The sequence below is a fragment of the Malurus melanocephalus genome, unplaced genomic scaffold (assembly GCF_030028575.1).
Source record: "Malurus melanocephalus ecotype Western Australia unplaced genomic scaffold, MMel_1.1 scaffold_538, whole genome shotgun sequence".
Lineage (NCBI taxonomy): Eukaryota > Metazoa > Chordata > Aves > Passeriformes > Maluridae > Malurus > Malurus melanocephalus.
Window position 1 is genome coordinate 293,360 of NW_026623770.1, and position 20,310 is coordinate 313,669.

The following is a 20,310-nucleotide window of genomic DNA, read 5'->3' on the forward strand; positions in this document are numbered from 1 at the left end:
ATTTTCAAAGCTCAAAACCACTGAGCACTAGAAACATGTATTTAATTTGCCAAGAGAGCACTTAAACTTTCTTTCACTTAGAATGGAAAGAATGTCCAGAATTTTAACATTCAGAAACATCTTTAGCCAGGTCTTCGGTTTTGTTACAGGGGATATTTAGCCATGTTTTGTTTCATTTGAATTACTTACGTTGTTTTAGGGATGTGCATGTGAAAAAAATCTTGGCTATTTCCAGGCTGCCCACTTGAAACCAATGTTAAACATGCAAAACGTCACAGAACAGTGAAGGTTATATTACCACAGTACTCTTTATTAGCCAAGAATTTAACTATTTCTTGGTTTTCTCTGTCTACTTAACATGTCACTACATTGTGAGACAACTGCAATAACTCTAAACAGGGTTTTTTAATCATTACCTTGTACAAGTAAAAATGGATTTTTACACTCCTTATACTTCCATATATGCCTGTACAAAACTACAGGAAACTTTCTAAAACGTCTTTCCCAAAGCAAACCATGAACAGCGATTAAAGTTACAAACATTTAAGTAAATTATACTTCAGAATTTTACTATAATAGTTTTTTTACTTGCCTCTGGAGGTGCTACTGGGAATAAAAGCTTTTCCCCTTTCAGCAAGCAGGACACATGACTGTAATAACCTATCAGGTCTGAGAGTGAAGCAAAGCGACGCCCACCAATGTAATAGTCTCCACACATGGCAATAATCCTATTAATAAAGCAAATGAGAAGCTTGACATTAGAAAATTTCTTTGCTACAGATTTTTACTAAAGAAAAGGAGTTTTGTATCACGTTTAATTCTTAAAAGAGTGCCTATATGCACCAAAATGCAGTACTACAGGCTCTCTGTAAACATGTAAATAAACCTACTAAACGATTTATCAAAATTTACAAGTACATTTTTTATCAAAAAATATACATTGTATGATCTACCAGTTTTTCATTAAAGAAAGTGCTTATTCACAGAAAAAGACAGTACCTTTGTCAGAACTAGATGAAAGTAAAAGGAAAAAATCAAAGCGTGAATGTTACGGAAAACTGAATCCACTACTACACAAAAGCATTATTACTTCTATCATGCACAACATACACCTTTTATGAAAGGCATAAATTTAACGAAGTAGTAAAGCATTTTAACAAGTTACGTGCATGCACTTCAAGACTATGCAGAAAAAAAACCACCATAAAAAATCAGTCACTTCGTTACAGTTACTTCAGCATCCATATTCAAAGTGAAGAAATTACTTTGGAATAATCAAAGTATCTCCTTAAACTCAATTAAAAGATTTGGTATCTAATGGAAAAAAGCTTACACAACCATTTCAGCAGTTTAACAAAACAAAGGCTTCTTACAAAACTGCTTGCTTTTTTCTTTAAGGTTTGCATTTTTTCTTAAACAAGAGATTCTTTAATGCATAATTTGAATTAAATTATTTCTCCTAAACAGCAATGTAAAATCCAAGCAAAGATGAATCTTGAGAGATTAAAGCTCATAAGCATGCAGTACAGCAAGGGGAGTCATTAAACAATGCTAGATGTTTTGGCATATTTTCTGTAAGACTCTTTGGCAAACTGTTCAACAGATAATAGGTTCTAAATTAAATACAGATCATTATTTCATCAAGCTTAGATGAAACCTTTCTTCAAAACACTATTTGAGTCAGCAAATACACAAAGACTTCTGTAATCACAGAGAAATCCAAAGGAAAAGATTAAAAATAGGTATTCTTTCTCAATATATTGTACCACCCTAACTCACCAAAAATGTAACACTACAGTGAAAAAAACATTTAGTTTTGATTCAATCATATGCTGTGCAAAACCACATGTCTGTATATAGCTTTCAAGGGACAGCAAAAGAAAGTAATTATTTTGAATTCTTTGAGGACTGAAACTATTTTGAGGATCTTTTCCTTGGGGGATTGAAAATAACTAGATTATTTTCTACCTGAGATGCCAGCAACACTTTTATGGTGCACATGAACCAATAGCCAATTGCCTGACCCTGGCTTCAAAAGCAGAATTTATTACAAATAAAACTTCAAAACTGCACTAGAAAGTAAGTTTAGGAACAATTTACTTTCCTGTTACTGCTACACAGGAAACAGTTCCCAAATGAGTATCAGTACAGCTGAGAAACTGAAATTGACAGTTCAGGCGGCAAGATGCAAACATGAGGTACTATCTGTATGTCATACTGTCTGCACGGAAGAGAATTATGACTTTATGTCAATGGTACATCAGAACCTCTGAGTCACACTTCCATTACATATTAGATGCAAACTAAACCTGCCTACATTTGCAAACCATATGCACAGAGGATCAAAAGCTGGTATTCTGGAAAGTAAGTTGAAGAATTTGCTTTGGATTTGTTACCATCAAGCCAGCTGACACAGAGCTTTTTAAACTGCTGAAGAAACATTTGCTTTCCTCTTTTGTAATGAGGAACATTAAACAGCAGTACTCCACCTACTGATTAATGTTCTGCTCAAAATACTTCTCATTTACACCAACAAACTACTGAACTTACTATTTGACAATGGTAAAGTAAACTTAGTTGCAACTTGGGAAAAAGAGCTACTTGTATTTACAAAAACTAATTCTAACACATACCGAAATCTGTTTCCAGCAAAACCTTTGAATTATTAAACATAAAATTTCTTTGTGATTTTTGGTTTGGTGTCTTTTTTGGTGGCCTTTTTTTGTTTGTTTTTGGAAGGGGGTACTGTTTGTTCGTTTTGGTTTTGGTTGGGTTTTTGTCCCCTCAAAATTAAGGAAGCAACCAGATGTACTAGCACTTTAATTGTGCTAACCACAATGGTCATTATGGAACAGACACAAAACAATCTCTCTGACTAATGAAACCTGCGTGTTGCTTAAGTCCATTCAAACCACTTTAGACAAGCTTGTGTACACAGACATTTTTGGTTTCCTCACATATCTGTTCTTCACCCTACAAAGCAATTTTTAAGCGGTGTGTTTTAAAACAACTAAATACAAGCAAAAAGCTGTACTATGGAAGCATAGAGTCAAAAATAATGCATTATAATACAATCCTTATTTGTACTCTATTATGTTCTTAAACAAAAAACAAATACATCACAATATTCGAAAGAAAGCATTTAATTCTCACCTAAAATGATTGACATTTGTTTTACTAAGGAATGAAAGCACAAATGAACCTGGTCTCCGATCACTCTCTCTAATAAGGTAGCTTCCAGGTTTTCCCGCTTGTCGAAGACGTTCTTCTGCAATTGTTCTGTCAAGTTTTCCATGATACCACCTGAAAACAAGAGTAACAACGTGTGTCCTTAGAACTTAAGGGTTTTCTTTATTCGCACAGAATAAACCTATGAAATAAAAAAAATCTTTCAGTCAAAACTGACACAAGTCCAAAGCTTTGTTTCAAGCTAACACAAGTTGAACCTCCTGGTTTACTTATTTCCAATAAAAAGTATTACAATAAACAGAAACAGATGTGATTGATCTGATTTGAAAGATTCTTCTATTTTAAGCCTACACAGGCTGGATATTTCAAAAGCACAAACTAAGAAGCAAGTTCTATGAGCCTGTCCTCAGCTGACAGAAATGCTGCTGCAGCAAAGCCACTAGTGAACTGAACAGCACTTACCAAGCCACCATCCAGTCCCAAAGCCATCTTTCCCAATCACAAGGTGCACCCTATCAATCAAAAGTGAGTGCCAATGCATGAAAAATCAGACTGCAAAATACAGCAAAGAACACTTAATCTACTGTTACCATTCAAGTATTCAATCACCTTATCTCAGTTTATTTACACAGCCTTTGTCAGAACACTTGTTCCACCTCAAATGATCAAGTATAACTTTTCTTTTTCAAAAAAGAAGCAATCGAGAGCAGTTTTCAAACAACCTTCACCAAGCCACAGCRTGTTCCATGGCTATGTATTACAACTCATTAGCTCCTACAATTTTGCATGATTCTTTAATTTTTCTTTAATAACTCAGAAACTGTCAGCTTCAAAACAGCCACTGTTTCAGACAATTTAAATCCTTCACCATTTCAGATCACATGACATTTAGTTCTAATAGTTCACAGATTTCTTGCAAGATTCACAAATGTGCAATTTAGAAAATATATGTAAACTACCAACTAATATAAGACAAATACCCAACATATTTCACAGCACAGTTTAAAAAAAAAGGCAAACCGCTGAGCTGTTGATAAAATCTGACCAGAAACTATCTTTTTCTACAAAATGGAAGCAAAAGCTTTGACAGTTTTTATCAGAACAAAAATTAGATTGACTAAACCAATAAACACCATTTCACCAGTAGAAGCAGCACAAGCACAGGTACTGTTAACACTGGCAAAGCTGGGTGCTTGCTAGCATTGCTCTCCTTTGCTTTTCTTCCTCATCCCGATCAAAACAAGCTAAACTTATAAAAGCACTGTTGTGCCTGTACAACGTAGAACTGGAGATTGCTGCAGGCCTAGTTACATTAGCAAGATCCTGTGTCATCCCATTCCACAGCAAAGCAGCCTTGTGAACAGAAACGTGTCATTCAAAGACAGTCCACAAAGGAGTGGATTACACCTTCCCTACCAGAAAGATCCCATAAGAAATGAAACAAAATCAAGACCGTCAATTTGGAAGTTAATGAGGATGAAATATTCTGCTTGTCAGTGTGCACAGCACAGGTGAAACTTGAGTGAGTCTGTTCCCAACATGTCACAAGTGGGCATTGCTTTCCTAGATAGACTGATTTTCATATAAAACTTCCCAGACACTCAAGAAACTTTCCCAATCAAGAAACCAACATTCCATTTTATACAATCTATTTTAAACAAACAATTGGCTCACTGAGCTTTTATTTGTTCCTATTTATCATCCACTTGAGAAAAAAAATCTCAATTCTATTGAGAGACACATTGCATTACATTGTCAAACTTAAAGAAAGGCACAATTTCAAAATTGAGAAGGTGGGAGTCTTAATAAGAACACAGATTACAAAAAAAAATTGCAGAGTAAACAGAAAGGTAGGATCATATGCAAACAAAAGAATTAATTTCTCTGTAAGGGACTAAGATTTTTAACAACAATAGCACAAACCTAGGTGCTCCAATTTTCAGTCCAGAAGCTTTGAATAAAAATGATACCCTCCTTGCTGAGGACAGCAACATATATATTGGTATACCCCACATACTGGAGATCACATTCTCTTACACTGAACAAGTCATATGTATTTTGTCCCATTCAACAGTTTTATATTAAACATACCAGAAGACATTTATTACCTGGTAGCACATTTAAGGAAAGATTTGTTTTCTGAAATAAAAGTATTAAATTAATTTCTGAGAGCAAGTAAATTCAGTGTCACTGAGCCCATATATGAAATGTTAACTTTTGATAGAAAAAACCCACTATTTTACAGCTCACTATGCATTTGTGTAATACACCAATGTACTTTATGGTATTAGCCCTAGAAATAAATATTAACACTAAACTTCATACAAATGACAGTAAAGCAGCCAATACTGAACAACGGTAAGAGAAAACAGCTCAAGTGACATCCTCAGGAAGCCTCTGTAGATCAAACGCATCTTTAAAAAAACAGGATACACAATTAAATGCAAACTTACATTATACCATCACAGTGTGCAAAATAGTTGTCAAGAGATAACTGCATTTTTCCAGAGAGTATGATTTTAACAATAGACAAAAGCAGTTTATTCAAGCAATATACAATCTAGGAGCGTTGAAAGACCTCATTCACAAGTGCTTGTCTTAAAATTAATGTTGCTATCACCAATTTTCAGTATCATAGAAAGATGCACTCTGTAATGTTCCATCGTTATCTTCAAAGACTTTGATAGCTAACAGTAAAGACTTCTACAAAGTCTGCAGTACTCAATATGATTTAAGCACATCAAGTGCTCAGTTAAGCAGTGACATACAATTTCTTAATATTTCTCCTAAATGGTTGGGGTTTTTTTTCTTTTTCTTGTTATGAAAAACATCCATAGATCAGTTTTTCTGTGAATACTGACTCATCTACTGAACACTAAGGAAAGATGTTAAGATAGCTTATGCTGTGTTATAAAGGAAGATCCATCCAATAGTCAGAGCTATCCAAAGAAAGTACAACTGAAATAAGCAAACTACTAGTTCTATGACTAGAACTAGTCATACTTCTAAATTTCAACAGAGAACAGAGTTCCAGAATACTCTGAGGGATATGAACAGGCTACCATAATTTCTCAAATGAAATAAAGCAAACCCCAGATCCTTTGGCTTTAAGCTTTGATCAGGTTGGTATCTGAATAAAGCTGAGTTCAGTATTTCTGCAAAAATACATCACAAGAAACCACCTCTCCCTCTTGAGTTTTATAAGTCAAGATGTGCAACTTCAATACTTTGCAATCAAAGCAATTTCAAGTTTAATGTTTTCAGTCAGAAGCAATGTTAACCACACAGATTCTTAACAACATGAAAGGAATTGCTATGTAAGGTGTACTCTAAGCCTCATGAAAAGAATTAAGGTTTGGATAGGAAGCTATTCCACAAAAAAGCTATCTAGCTGTTCATAAATATGATGTTGCAAGTGACCGCTATTTCCAAATACTTGCACTCATAACTCTAACTCACTAGCACTTAAGACACACGTCCAACACCATTGCCAAAGACAAGATCCCTGTAATTTCTAGTCAGTACCTCTGCTTGTTTGCCTAATCCTACAAAGGAACACTTCTGTATTTCTAACATTAGTTTTGCATGTTTTGAAATGCTAACAAACCACTATTTTCACTGTGTTTTCAGCAAACATAATTCAATGACACTCTGAATCACAGCTATTGCTCTAACCATGCAGTTGCTACTATGCTCTGAAGGTAAGTAGTCTTGCAAGAATATGCTATAAATGATTCAATTATAAAATGTCCTATTAATTACAAATCACAATTCAAGTGGTTGTTTCTGGGACCACCCATTTAACTTGCCTGCTTCAAGAAACTTGTGTAATTGTTCTTTATTTTGCTTCTAAGAGAATACCAATAAAAGGCTTCCATGTTTCAGAAACCAGTCAAAACTGTGAATGAAAGTGCTCCCATCTGCCAGTTTAAATCAAAAGCAGTTTAAATCAAAAGCAGTTCAAAACTCCAACCCCATCTATCACACTTCAATTACAGCAAGCAGACACAGCAAAGACACAACATCACAAAGAGCCTTTGTATCCTCACAAGGAACATACAGATGTGCAGAAAAATCATGCCTATACCAATTGCCACACTGAGTGGCTGACAACCATATACCAAGTCATGAACCTTGTGGAGTGAGTTGCACTGCAGTCAGAGCTGTCATTTCACATCCACACGCAAACAAGATATCCCCAAATTTTCCCATGCTCCAAGCAAGATGCTGAGTACCACACACCCAGTCACACCAGCCCCATTAGGCCCAGCCCTTTCTACTGTGAGTAGAAATGCAGTTACACTTCACCCCTTTAGTAAGTTCACAGTTTGGCTACACGGCTTCTGGCCCCCAACACAGACACACCACAAGGCCCAAGCAAGGAACCAGCCATTCACAAAGCGGTAGCAGCTGGTGAATTTACCATACAGAAGGAGGCAGCTGCTATCATGTGTGGAATTATGTCACAGTGTAAAATCAAATACTTTTATTTTTTATTTATTCCTTTTTACACATGGGAAAAACAATGTTTTACTGTTTCACTAAAGGATTTTGTTTTTACAGTACACTGAGATCTTTACTTGGGAACACAGTTGGCAAAAAAGAAGAGAATGCAAGAGGAAGTGTTGAAGGGGAGTAAGAATTTCAACAAACACAGATGTTGATAACAGCTGCAGACCTCTCTTTTTCCATCTAGAAAAAGCTATGGTGCTCAAAAAAAAGACATCAAATGACACATCCACTTCACTCAAGGCATTTCTCATTCATACCATGGTGCTTCAAGAAAACCTGTAGTAACAATGGAGAACGAGTAGGAATCATGGTCAGAGCTCCATTACTATGAATTCAGACTCTGCCTTAGTGCCTTTCACACATCATAGATTCTTGTTACCACCCCAGACAATGARCTCTGTTCCGAACAGAGGCAAAAGAGAGCAAAGATTACTTTAAACTGGGAAAATCCTCAATTTTAAAAGGCACACAAGAATATCAAGGAGTTTCACAAGGGAGAAAAATTGCACCACAAAATATCCTGAATTATTATTTAAGTCTTTTTATTCTATTAACATTAACTATCCTCCTCTCAAGCCTTCCATATGAAGATTCTCTTAGGGGGTGGCTCATGGTGATATGCCACAGTCATTTGTGCTGGGAATTGTCACTGTTTCCTCCCAGGCCCTCCACAGCTCAGGAGATATTGTGAGAGGTGTAAGCTCGGCCTGGTATTCTGCAGTGGTCAGGAGCAGGGTTGCCCTTTCCCTTTGGCAACGGAGGAGAGTGGCCACATGGGCAACAGAATATTGCTGCTCCAAATGTTTTGGCATTGTAGCCAAACCCTGCTTCTTTGCTTCCCTGCTTTCTTGCTGCTCGGCCAATACACRGGCTGCTGCCTGAGGCCAAGGCCATCGCCGCCGGAACGCTTTCTCTGCCATTACCTGGGAAGATCCCGCTCTTTTATCGGAGCGCCCTTGCTGACCGCAAGACAGCGAATGCACTTTCCCTGCCTCGCTGGAGGCTTCTAGTGGCCTCTGCTGGCTGGAATACAGTCACTGCAGCTGCCGCCTCAACAGAGACAGAAGCGCCCCTTGACAGTTGTCATCATAACTACACCAAATAGTAAAAGTACATATTTGCTAGTAAACAACTGTTATTCCTTTTCCCATATTTTTGCCTGAAAGACCCGTAATTTTTTTAAGAATCAACAATTTGGAAGGAGGGGCTGTTTTTCCATTCCAGAGAGGTTTCCACCTTCCTTTACAGGTACTCCTCTTTTAAACCAAGACAAGAGTCAATGTTTCTATTTACTGCTGAAGTTTCATTTCAGTCTTACAGCTTCTCTCAGCCTTAACTGCATTCTCAGTTTTACTACTTTTATCCAGACTCTGCCTTTCAGTACTTTATTCATCATCTCTGTCATATCTGTAGGCTGTGATACTTTCTTCATGCACATCATTTGTAGAGATTAAACTAAATTTCAGTTAGATTCTACTAAATTCATCTCCTTCTCCCATCTTGTTAGTCATTATTCAGTAATTACCAAATTTTTAGTAAATCTTTGCAGTTTTCCACATCACAAAACTTAGGTACCAGAAAAACATGCACAAATATGTTGCAATGGATGCATCTTTATGGTAAACACTAAAAATCAACTTCTAGCCAAGTTAGGGCTCTTAGTCCAATGGGCATGGCACTGAGCATTGCATACTGTTCTAGAAACACAAGAAAGGGATTTTCAGCCTTTTTGCTTTATTATGCACTTTTCTAAGAGGCATTTAAGCATACCTATATATGCCCAACAAAGACTCATTCTACTTTTCTCATTTGACTGTTCCAAAATCCCTTAAAAATATCATTGGGGAAACGGAACTGTGCTGCGCTACAAGACTAGGAACCAGCCAACTAACATGGAAAGCCACCACAACAGGCATCCTTTGGCAGAGTAGCTATGTCACCCCAACCGGTTAACTGTGGGACTTGCACAAACCTCCCAACTTACACACACCTCCAAAAAAAAAAGCCATTAAAAACTCTTTCAGCAGAGTTTATCTTCACTGAGCTAGAACAAAATCGATCAACCAAAAACCTCAGTATGTCTTAACAAAGAGACTGTGAAAACATGAAATCGCAAGATAAGCATACACTACAAAGTATAATATATTTAAATAACTTCACAAAGGGCAGAAAGGTTCTAAAAGTTTCTATTGCTATAGCAAACAATGCCATTATTTAAAAGAGAGATGTGACCACAGCATGCTATCCAACACTGAAGACTGACTGCCTATCTCATTTTTGCAAAACCCACCAACAAACAAATGAAATACAGTTAAACTTGATGAAAAATTGCTCTTGAAACAGCTGGCATTTGTCTTACTGAAGAATCAGATTAGGAAATTAATTCTGGAACTCATTAAAGGTTTTAGCAAGAAGCTTGTCATTTTCACATGGTAGTTATCTGTGCCCTCAGGTCAAAAACATACCTTTTTCTGTTAGTACTAAGAGAGAGTAGTTCTGAAACAATGTTAAAAATACTACATAAATGAGCATATATTCGTGACAACAAGGAATTTTCAAGATGTTTTTTAACTTGTCCACCATTATCCTCATTAAATGTACCAGAGGCTCCTTCATCATCCTCATCCTCCTTGCACCTCACCCACACTAGTCAAACACAGGTTTTGGCTTTGTGCTCCACTCTCACCTAGTCCCGCAAGCTGGATTGTTCCTCTAGAGAGATATATCACATCCACTGCTTCCATAATGAGAAAACCCTGACTAATTTATACACTAAAAATCAAAACCTCGCCTGAATTGAAAGATGTCCAAAAGTTCCAACCTGCACTAGAAAAAAACAGTGGGGGAATACAACCGACAGTACAACCCACACAGAACAAATATAATAGCGTATCATTAAAAAAATTGTGTGTAAAACTGAGAAAAGGAAAAAAAACACCTCTTCCTAGTCTTGAATACAGATCAAGAAGCTACAGAAGTTTGGTAACATTCTGCTTTAAGAGGAATAAAAACATTTCTCCAGCACCTTTTTTATTGTGTTTTATTAAGGAATGGAAAGAATAACAAAAAATCCAGACACGTAGAAAGCACAAAAATCTATGCAAGAAAATAACTGAGGAAAAACTGGAGTTTGAATAAGATAATGTAAGCAATTCCATAATGTTCTGTATTACGTAGAACTCTAACTCTACTAACAGATATTGAGAAGAAATAATGACTATTCTTAAATTTCAAAAATACAAAATATAATGCAATTGATCTATAAAATAACCATCCAAAGCCTAATGACCCACTAACAGAATATCCTTTATATGACCGAACTACATACAGATGCATAATTTTATGGAATGCGAGAGGTAGACTCATTAACAATAAAAAAAAATCAAAATTTCAGAGAAACATCCTTCACAAATCTACACACAATTACTACATGATTCCTGAGATGATTATCAAAAGTTGGCTAACCCTAGATGGGGATCATCCCTCTTTAGCTTGTGATGCTGCAGCTGGAGTACTGTTTCTAATTCTGGTCCACAAAATTCAAGAAAGATGTGAACAGAAGATCCAAAAGAGGGACACAAAGATAAACAAAGGGCTGGAGAACATGTTCCATGAGGAATGGATGAGCCAGGCCTCTCCTCTCTGAAGAAGAAAAGATTCAGGTGCATCTCATCCCAGTGTTCCAGTAGTTAAAATCATTCACTGAAACAACCTCCCTTAGCAGGAAGAAAAACCTCACCGGAGGTTTTCAAGATGTGACTGGACAGGTTGCCAGACAATCTCAGTTGTACTCCCCTTCCCACAAAAGGTTGGGACATAAGAACTTTCAAAGCCCACATTAATCTAAGCTGTTTTATAGTTCTATAATTCTACATCTTCCAACCCTGATGAAACTATATTGACAAAAAAGGTCCAACAATTAGCACTTGAGGATGAACAACTATTGCTATTTCAGTTTGGCAAAAAACAGAATACCAACAAAAAAACTGATTTGGTGTGAAGTTGGTCTGAAAATGAGTTCAAAATACTGAAATTTGACCACAAAAATTACTTTTCTGTGTCTGATCTTGTTAAGAATCAGACTGTTAACTCATCATAACACACACTGTGTACACCAAGTGTCCTGAAAACGTCAATACTCCATTTATTAAATATGACTGGAACTTTGAAATTAATCTAGCAACACTGGATACATTAATTTGTACACGGATTAATTTGTACATGCTAATAATTATTATAAAAACATACTCTAGAAGTAAAAGCCAGGTATTCAGAGCAAATTTTTAAATATTTAAGAGGCACTGTTAGCTACCTTAGAAAGGTGCTTTTACAGGCAAATTCCTGAGCTTTTACCAGAGAAATTAAGATATATGTCTATATAGAAAGTAATGAAATACTCTTTCTGCCAACCTGAAAATTTCTTGTATGTTCATTACAAATCKTCCCTATTAGCTCCTGTTCTGACTTTATTCCCAACTAATCAAAGTAACAATTTTCAACAAATAGGTCCTTTAACATGGATCCTCAGCTATAAACAGTACATTTATATATACAGATAGAATCATCTGAGTTGAGGTGACCACTGGGGATCAACCTGGTCCCATTCCTGCCCCCAGCTCAGGTAGGATTAGCTACATCTGGTTGCTCAGGGCTGTGTTCCATTGGGTCATGAACATCTTCAATGGTGAAGACTCCCTGACCACTCTGAATAGTAGTGATCACCTTCACCACAAAAAAAGAACAACACACAAAACTACAAAACAACAAATAAACAAAAAAWTCCTGTCTCCATTTAAATGGAAATTCAAGCTTTTCCAATTATCTCCAATGCCTCTTGCCCCATCACCTCACACGACTGAGGTCAGTCTGGTATTCTAATCTGAAGCCCTCGCGTAAGATTTTTATATTCATGTTTAAGACCCACTCAAGCTTCCTCATCTCCAGGCTCAACAGTTCCAGTTCTCTCTGCCTCTCTTTACCCAACAGATGATCCAGTCCCTTCAACACCTTGAAGGCCTTGTACAGGCCTTTCTCGAGGTCCATGTCTATCTTGTACTGGAAAGGCCAGCACTTAACACAGCATCCCAGGTATGTCCACCACTGCTGAGCAGAGGGGAATGAATGATCACCCCCCTCAAGATGCTGAGAACACTCTTCCCAATGATGCCCAAGATACCATCTGCCTTCTTCACCACAGGCACACTGCTGCCTTTTTTTTCACACCCTCACACCCACGTCCTTCTCTGCAGAGCTGCTTTCCAACCACATGCTTGGGTTTACAACTCACCAGTGCCAGAGTTTTGTACTTCCTTTGTTTAATGAACAAGATCTCACGCAATTCTCCAGCCTGTCCACATCACTTTGGATGTCAGCACAGCCACATGGTGTTCCATCTACTCCTCTCTCAGTTTTGCATTATCTGTGAACTTGCTAAAGGTGCATGCATTCTGTCCCAGCATCCACATCACAGTATTGGCCCCTGGAGGCACCCTAGGGAACACCACCAGTGTCTTGCCTCTATACACATTTTGAGCTGCTGACCACTGCATTCTGATCCCAGTCATTCAATCAGTTTTCCAAGCATCTCGGTGTTCCTTTACCTAATCTGTACACTGCCAATTTGTCCATAAGGACACTAYGGGAGACACTGTCAAAAGCATTACTAAAGTTAAGGTAAACTCTCTCCCTTTCTCCCCAGGTTAATGACTACATAACAGAAGGCTCTTAGGTTCATTAAGCACAATTTTCCCCTTATAAACCCATGCTGACTACTCCCCATCACCTTCAGCACTGAATATGATTTAAAGATAGACTCATTCAACAACAGAATTTTTTTCCTGCTCTATCAATATCCAGAGTGATAAAGTAGGTATTTTATATAAAAAGAAAAACTACCAAAGACTACCTTCAGTCCTTAAATATTACATAAAAGTATACAAAGCAGGTCAAGTATATAAACTCTGTCAAGCACTGGTAACATTTGACTGGTACTGACCATACTCTGGAGGGACACTGAGGAATCCACCTTACAATACTTACGTGCAGCACAAAGACTATGTTAAAACAAGATGCCTTTTCCTGCCTCCTACTGTGCCTACCAGTGAGACATATAGTAAGATGCTTGTTTTGTAGGGGAGAAAGATGTGAAAGAAACTAGAAAACTACTATGGGAGTCTTAAGAATTTATGCCTGAATCAAAAGATGGAGCCCTATACTGAAGACACCTATGTCTTTACTAGAAAATTGGTGTTCCTCTTACTTGCACAGCCACAAAACATTTAGACAAAAAAAAGGTAAAAAAAATAAAAGACAATATTATACTTCTCAGTGGGGTAGGCTAACAGATGAATTGCCAAAGTCCCACACTGATATTCTGGGGGTCAATGCATTACACAAAATAAAAACTAAATAAAGAGCAAGTTAAGAGACTCTAGTCACTGTTTAAACAAAATGGCATTATCTGATGTTAACCAGAAATACTGACTAAGCTACTGAAAAATTATCCTCGAACTCCTGCCTTAAAATGCTGTCCTATTCCTGGTTTATCTACCTGAAGCTTTCTGTTACCTATGTAACTAACACTCAGTTTACTTACTGTTTCACTTCCTGTATCAGGCTAGGTCTGATACAGTTCTGCTGTATTTAATCATTCATTTAAAACAGTACTTATAACACCACACATCTAGTCCAAAGTGGCCCAAACAGCACATACCCACCAGCCTGAGAAAAGTACAGTGTTCTCTTTCACACAGAATAGGAACTAACGAAGCAATTCAGTATCTAAAGGAGAAAACATTCAGTGCTAAGTACATAACCTGCTAAACAAAAAAAGTCATACACTCAAATGTATTGACAACACATTTCATTTTTTTTAATGCAGTACCTAACTGAATGTGCCAACACTATTTCTTCCCAGTTTCCAATGCAGAAGATTCATCCATCACTCTGAAAAAGATCTGTCATTATTGAGAAAAAAAAAAAATCCCTTCTCTGAGCTACTGAAACAAATGCTGCAGAATTCTAGACTTGTCACCTTCAACACTCATATGAAATACTAGAACCTTACTCTATGTTCAGACAGAGAAATGTTCCACTTCACTGCTGTCCATTCTAATTTATTATTTCTCTACCCATCTCTATCTTCAATGCTTTTGCTTCTTATTATGCTGTCTCAACACACATCCAAAATGACTGTAAAGAATATATCTGCTTTGGAAAAAAAGATTTATTTTAATCAGACAATATTTTCACAGCCTATTTCATTTCGTGTGGTTGACCACCTTCAGACTGCAACTGATTTCCATTTCAAACTGGTAACTACTGCTCACAAAACACAGTATGAAAATGCCAGTTTCGCTACAATACTGAAATTGCTCTTGCCATATTAATGCAACACTAGATTCTAAAATAATTTTGCCAACCAAGATTTTAAATCAAATACATAACTGAATCAGCATTCGTTCATTAAATCCAAAGGCATTTCCTTACACTATTTGAGCCTCTGTTACTATGGTCTGCAAATGGAGAAGAAAGGGGAACAAATGAGCTAAACAAGCAAAGTTGCCCACTTTATTCCCTAGTATTCTGTGCCTCGCACCTAATATTAAGCTGCAACATAAACGCACCACTGCTGCGCTCCAGAAAAATAAAAACACACACACACTGAACTGACAAGCCTCAAGTTAGTTTCATTCCAGATCAAAGATTAAAAAAAAAATCAACCCCACTGGGAGATTTGGAGTGTGTAAATAAAGAGAAGGTGTTACATGCTAATGCTCCCACTGCTTGAAAATTAAGGAAACACACTTAAGAGAAGACATATTCCTCAGACCTCCCTGAACAAACTACATTTACAACATCCTGAGGTGAAGCACCAAACCTGCATCTGCTTCATTTCCCATCTCTTCATATTGGTTATTATGAAAGCCACAATGTCAACTTCCCAGTATTTAAAAGAATACTCATTTTTAAAAAAGCATTTTTCTTAACAAGATAAAGACATCATAACAACTCTATGGCTTAAAACTTGGGAGACTAGGAACTCATATTTTGATTTGTGTTTGGGCTTTTTTGTTTGCTTTGGGTTTGTTTTTTTAACCTGTAAAACAACCCAAGAGAAAAAGTGATAAAGTTCTGTCGAAATTTATCCAGAGTGCTTTATTTTATTTTATACTTAAAAGTCTAATCTAAAATTGAAGTTTGAACTTGGAAAAACCAGCAGCAACGTCTACCAGATATTTCTCTCAGGAGAGTAAGTACTAAGGAAATCTTAAAATGCAATGCAATTGCATCCAAGGGAAGGCAAGTTGTTACTATTATAAAAGATACAACCTTTTCATTCTTATAGAGTAGAACAGCAATTCTGTATTATGGCAAGGCCAGGAGTGAAGAGTGCCCTCAAATTTCTGATGTACACACAAGACACTGTGAAAAATTAAGACCAAAAAAGCCATGTGACAGAATCATGGAATTATTAATCAAGCCACCCTGCATTCCTCCGATAAAAACTGAATGAATTAGGAGGAAGTGGGAAATTAGGAGGTAGAGCTGGCAAGCATATTTAAATAAATGAAGAGCAGCTGTGTAATCACAACCAACTGGAGAAATTTAATACAAGATTAAACCAAAATATCAATTACTGTTCCTAAAAACTCATACTGGAGCTTTCTTTATATATGATAATGGATAATACTGACTTCTGGTTATGGCAATAAATCAAGAGTTCAACTCTATAGAAGCAGATGGCATAATTATAAAGAAAGTGCATTTCCAAAATTAAACAGCAGGACTGAAAAGGTAAAATTTACTATTGACATATACCAATTTTATGACTTAATTGAGAATGGTAAAAACAGATGCACAGAATAAACAAGACATGAATGAAAGGGAAAAAAAGCTACTAAATCATAAGCCAACTTATGTATTTTATAGAAAAGTCACATACCAATATAAAAATTACAAAGAAAAAGATTAAGTATTTGGTGATACAAACTCCTGAATCCACTTCTAAACATATTTTATTTCTCGTCTGTTCCAGTATTATGTTCTTCAACAGAAGAACATTTAACTAAAGAGCTATGCCCTGGTCTTTTATATATGTACATGTTATCTTTGAATAAGGTAAGCAGCCTTCTCAGCCAAAACAAATCAGGGCTGAACTTTTCTCCTAGCCTGTAYGGCTTGCATAAACCGAACATCCTTTTGTGAAAGTTAACCATGATGCTTGCACACAGTTATGGTATTGCAGTTATATATAAAATACAAGAAAGCATTTTGACTGAAGATCCACTCAGAATCGTAAAAGTGGTAACAATTAACTTAGTATCAAAAAATGATTATTCAAAAATAATTGCCCTACTTTCCAAAAATACTGCAAATAAGCTTTTGGCTTTTCCCTCAGTTCTCTAAAGAACACTCAGGTCTGACAGAAGGACTCTGAACTTTTCTAAGAGAAAAACCAGATAAACAAAATCCTATACCTCATGTGCCTGGCCCCACAATCCTGAAGAAGTAACTTCGCTTTTTATGTGATTCTATTTCCCAGATTTCTTTCAAATCTGTCTAATTCTATTTCTAGATCATTATGGACTTCTACATATTTAAGACTATTCAAATACTGTCTTCAGAAAACAAGGCCTTAATGTTTACAAACCTTCATCCAAAGTCCAGAAGCTGACAGGATAGAGGACTGCTATGAAGCCTGTCAAGGTTAGAGATACTCATTTTAAAAGAAATCCTATTCTCCAATTTTATGTTCTACTTAAAATGACAATAGCTCTTAAAATCCTGAAAGTATGTGACATAATGCAGAACTCCATCAGTCGAGTTATGACAGAATATAAAAAAAGAACACGAAATTCAGTTGGTTTTAGGTTCACTTTCTCACCTATCTACACATCTATCTTTAAACACAACTGTATGTTACCCCCATACAATCCACTATACTTATCAGAACTTCAGGAACATATTTATAAAATTGATACCGATGAAAAAATTAAACCCTTGAAACACTTTAATTTTGGGGAGAATATGATAAGAATATGGAAGAAAAGGGTTATTTTCTATTCTAGTACATGCCTTGGAAATGCTTTGCATAAAACTGCAGATTTTTTACAGTGAAATTCCAAGGCTGTGTTTAGAGTGCTTACTAATTACATGGGCTCCATATAACATTATCTAATCTTATATTTCACACAACACAGAACTAGTCTGCCTCTAGTGCAAGATTCTTTCTATTACCAGCATTGTAGGAATCCAAATTAACCTAATGTATAGACAAATACCATAAAACCTAACTACACGTTTACACTTTATTCCCTGCCTCCTCTCTCTGAGCATAATCTAATTGAAAACAACTTTAAATTGGTTTAGCAGCCAGACAGTTAAGACAGTTATAAAAATATTCCTCTGTTAATGCTTTAAAACATTAAAATTGATTAATTGATCAATTTTAAAACATTTAAAATTGGTTTTAGTTCATTTTAAATGCAAGGCTCAAGACTGAATTTTTAAAAATATGAAACATGTGGGCATTACTTTGGCTATGTTTGTATATGAAATGGAAAAGATAAGTTACCTTTTTTTTTTAAACATAAAGCAATTTAGTACAAAATGATGACATGGTATATAAAGTATTTTTCGCCACGGATAGGGTTTTCCAACTATCTAAAGAAATTAAGTTGATCGCTTCATCGAGAAGGCACTACCAGTGCCAGGAAAAGTTTCCCCAACAGGTAGTTTAAACCACAACCGGAATAGCTCACTCTTCCGGGCAGCATGCAGTATCGCTATGAAAACTTGAAAAAAACTAACTCAGACGCCTTTTTCCCAAGCTGACCCCACTCAGCACCGGAGGACCAGCTCCCGGTGAAGGGGAAGGAGTCCGATTTCCCTACTGCCGCCGCTCACCCTCCCGGCTGGCGGTGGGCCGCCCTTCCCCAGACCCCGGGCAGGTGATGCAGCCTCCCGGCTGGAACGGGAACAGGAGGAAGGGAAGGAGGGAGGGAAAGCAGGAGGGAAGGACGCAGAACTTCTGCGTTGGACACATACTTTCCCCGGAGGCAGGTGGCCGGCGTGGTACGCACTGCCCGCAGGGACTGGAGAGGGGGTGGTGGGTACTCACTGGTTGGTGGGGGGCGCGTTGAGCGGAATGGCTACCTCTTCTTCCTCGTACTCCGGCCCGTCCAGCGAATCCCCTTCGTCCACTGTCCCCAGACCCCCGGCCAACGGCGGCGGCGGCGGCGGTGGCAGCGGAGGGAACCCGGGATCGGCAGTCCCGCCGGCCGCCWGAGGGGCGGGCCCCGCGCTGAGCTCCAGCAGCCCCAGCACCGAGCACAAAGCCGGCCCGCCCGGGGGGCCGCCGCCGACCAGGAAGGGGCCCTGCGGCCCCGGCGCCCTGCCCCGGCACACGGCGGGGCAGTTCGCCAGCTCCCCGGCGGCTGTGGCGGCTCCCGCTGTCCCGGTCGAAGTGCCCGAGCCGCCCTCCTCACCCGCAGCTTCGGCCGCCATCATGTTGATCCTAAAGCCCCCCCCCCCTTCCCACGCTAGCCGCCTAACGCCAGGGAGGAGGCGACGAAGGGGCTCCGGCCCCCCGCTCCGCCCCGGCGGGCAGCGGAGCCGGGATGCGGCAGAAACTTGACGGCGGAGACGGGCCGGGAACAATGCCCGGCTGGGCGGGGGCTAGACGGCTCCGCAGGGCCCCGCGCAGCTGCCTCGGCCCGCGGCGGCCCCAGGGAAGCACCGCCCGCCCGGGGAGCTCCGCGCCTGCGCGGCCCGTCCGCGCCTGCGCGGGCGACGCGCGGCTTCACCGGGACTGTGCGGGACGGCGGCGCCGAGGATTCGTGGTCGTACGCGCCGGGGAAACAAAGGGCTCGTTCCGCGGCTGCAGGGCCAGGAAGGCTCTACCAGTTCAACCCTATTCGAGCAATATATCCCACTGTAACCCTGAATCATTAAACCATATGACCCAGGGCCAGATCCAGACGCCTCTTGAATACTTTCAGGGATGGTGACTCCACTACCTCCCTGGGCAACCTGTTTCAATGCCTGACCACCCTAACAGAAGAAACTGAAAGGAATGAGAAGGGAGTGTCTTTACAAACAGACCGACTCTGGGGCTAAGATAAGGCTTATACTGGGAGATAGAAGGAAACAATGGGAACGATTTCCATAGGAATTCCTTTGATTGACTTATCCCAGACTATGTTAATACACTACAAGAGCAGAGACACAGAGATGTATATTGAAAGGGGGCAATGTATGATAGAAGTGGCGGTTTCATCAGGCGTTTCGGGGACCCTTTGCCTCTCAAAAACTTCAGCCAATGRGGAAAGAGAGAGGGAACTGCGGCCGGGAAATTAGGATAAAAAGAGGCTAGGTCCTTTATGAATTTGAGAGACCCCATGGGAAATGCCCATGACCTCTCCCTTTATTCATGAATAAAGTTGCGGGTCTCCCCTGTCTCCTTTTTGGACCTAAACCTCTGGTGTTTGTGGATTAATTTTCCTATCAATTTGATGGGCTCAGTCGGGGATTCTTCCTTCGTGCGGAGGCGGCGGGCAGCAAGCGGAGCTGAAGGCGCGCCTCACCATTTCGGTGATCAGCTCCCCT

At 38.7% G+C, this 20,310-nt stretch overlaps 1 protein-coding gene across 1 annotated transcript in view; it reads right to left on the reverse strand.

Moving 5' to 3' along the window:
* The window catches only part of RASA1 (RAS p21 protein activator 1), a 54,613-nt gene extending 35,386 nt beyond the window's left edge, over positions 1-19,227 (reverse strand). Inside the window, exons 1-3 of the mRNA XM_057381870.1 lie at positions 18,824-19,227; positions 3,154-3,303; positions 593-728 (exon numbers count right to left, since the gene is read on the reverse strand). Coding sequence (XP_057237853.1) covers positions 593-728; positions 3,154-3,303; positions 18,824-19,212 — 675 coding nt within the window. The 5' untranslated portion in view covers positions 19,213-19,227. The remainder of the gene's footprint in view (positions 1-592; positions 729-3,153; positions 3,304-18,823) is intronic.
* Positions 19,228-20,310: the final 1,083 nt, after the last annotated feature.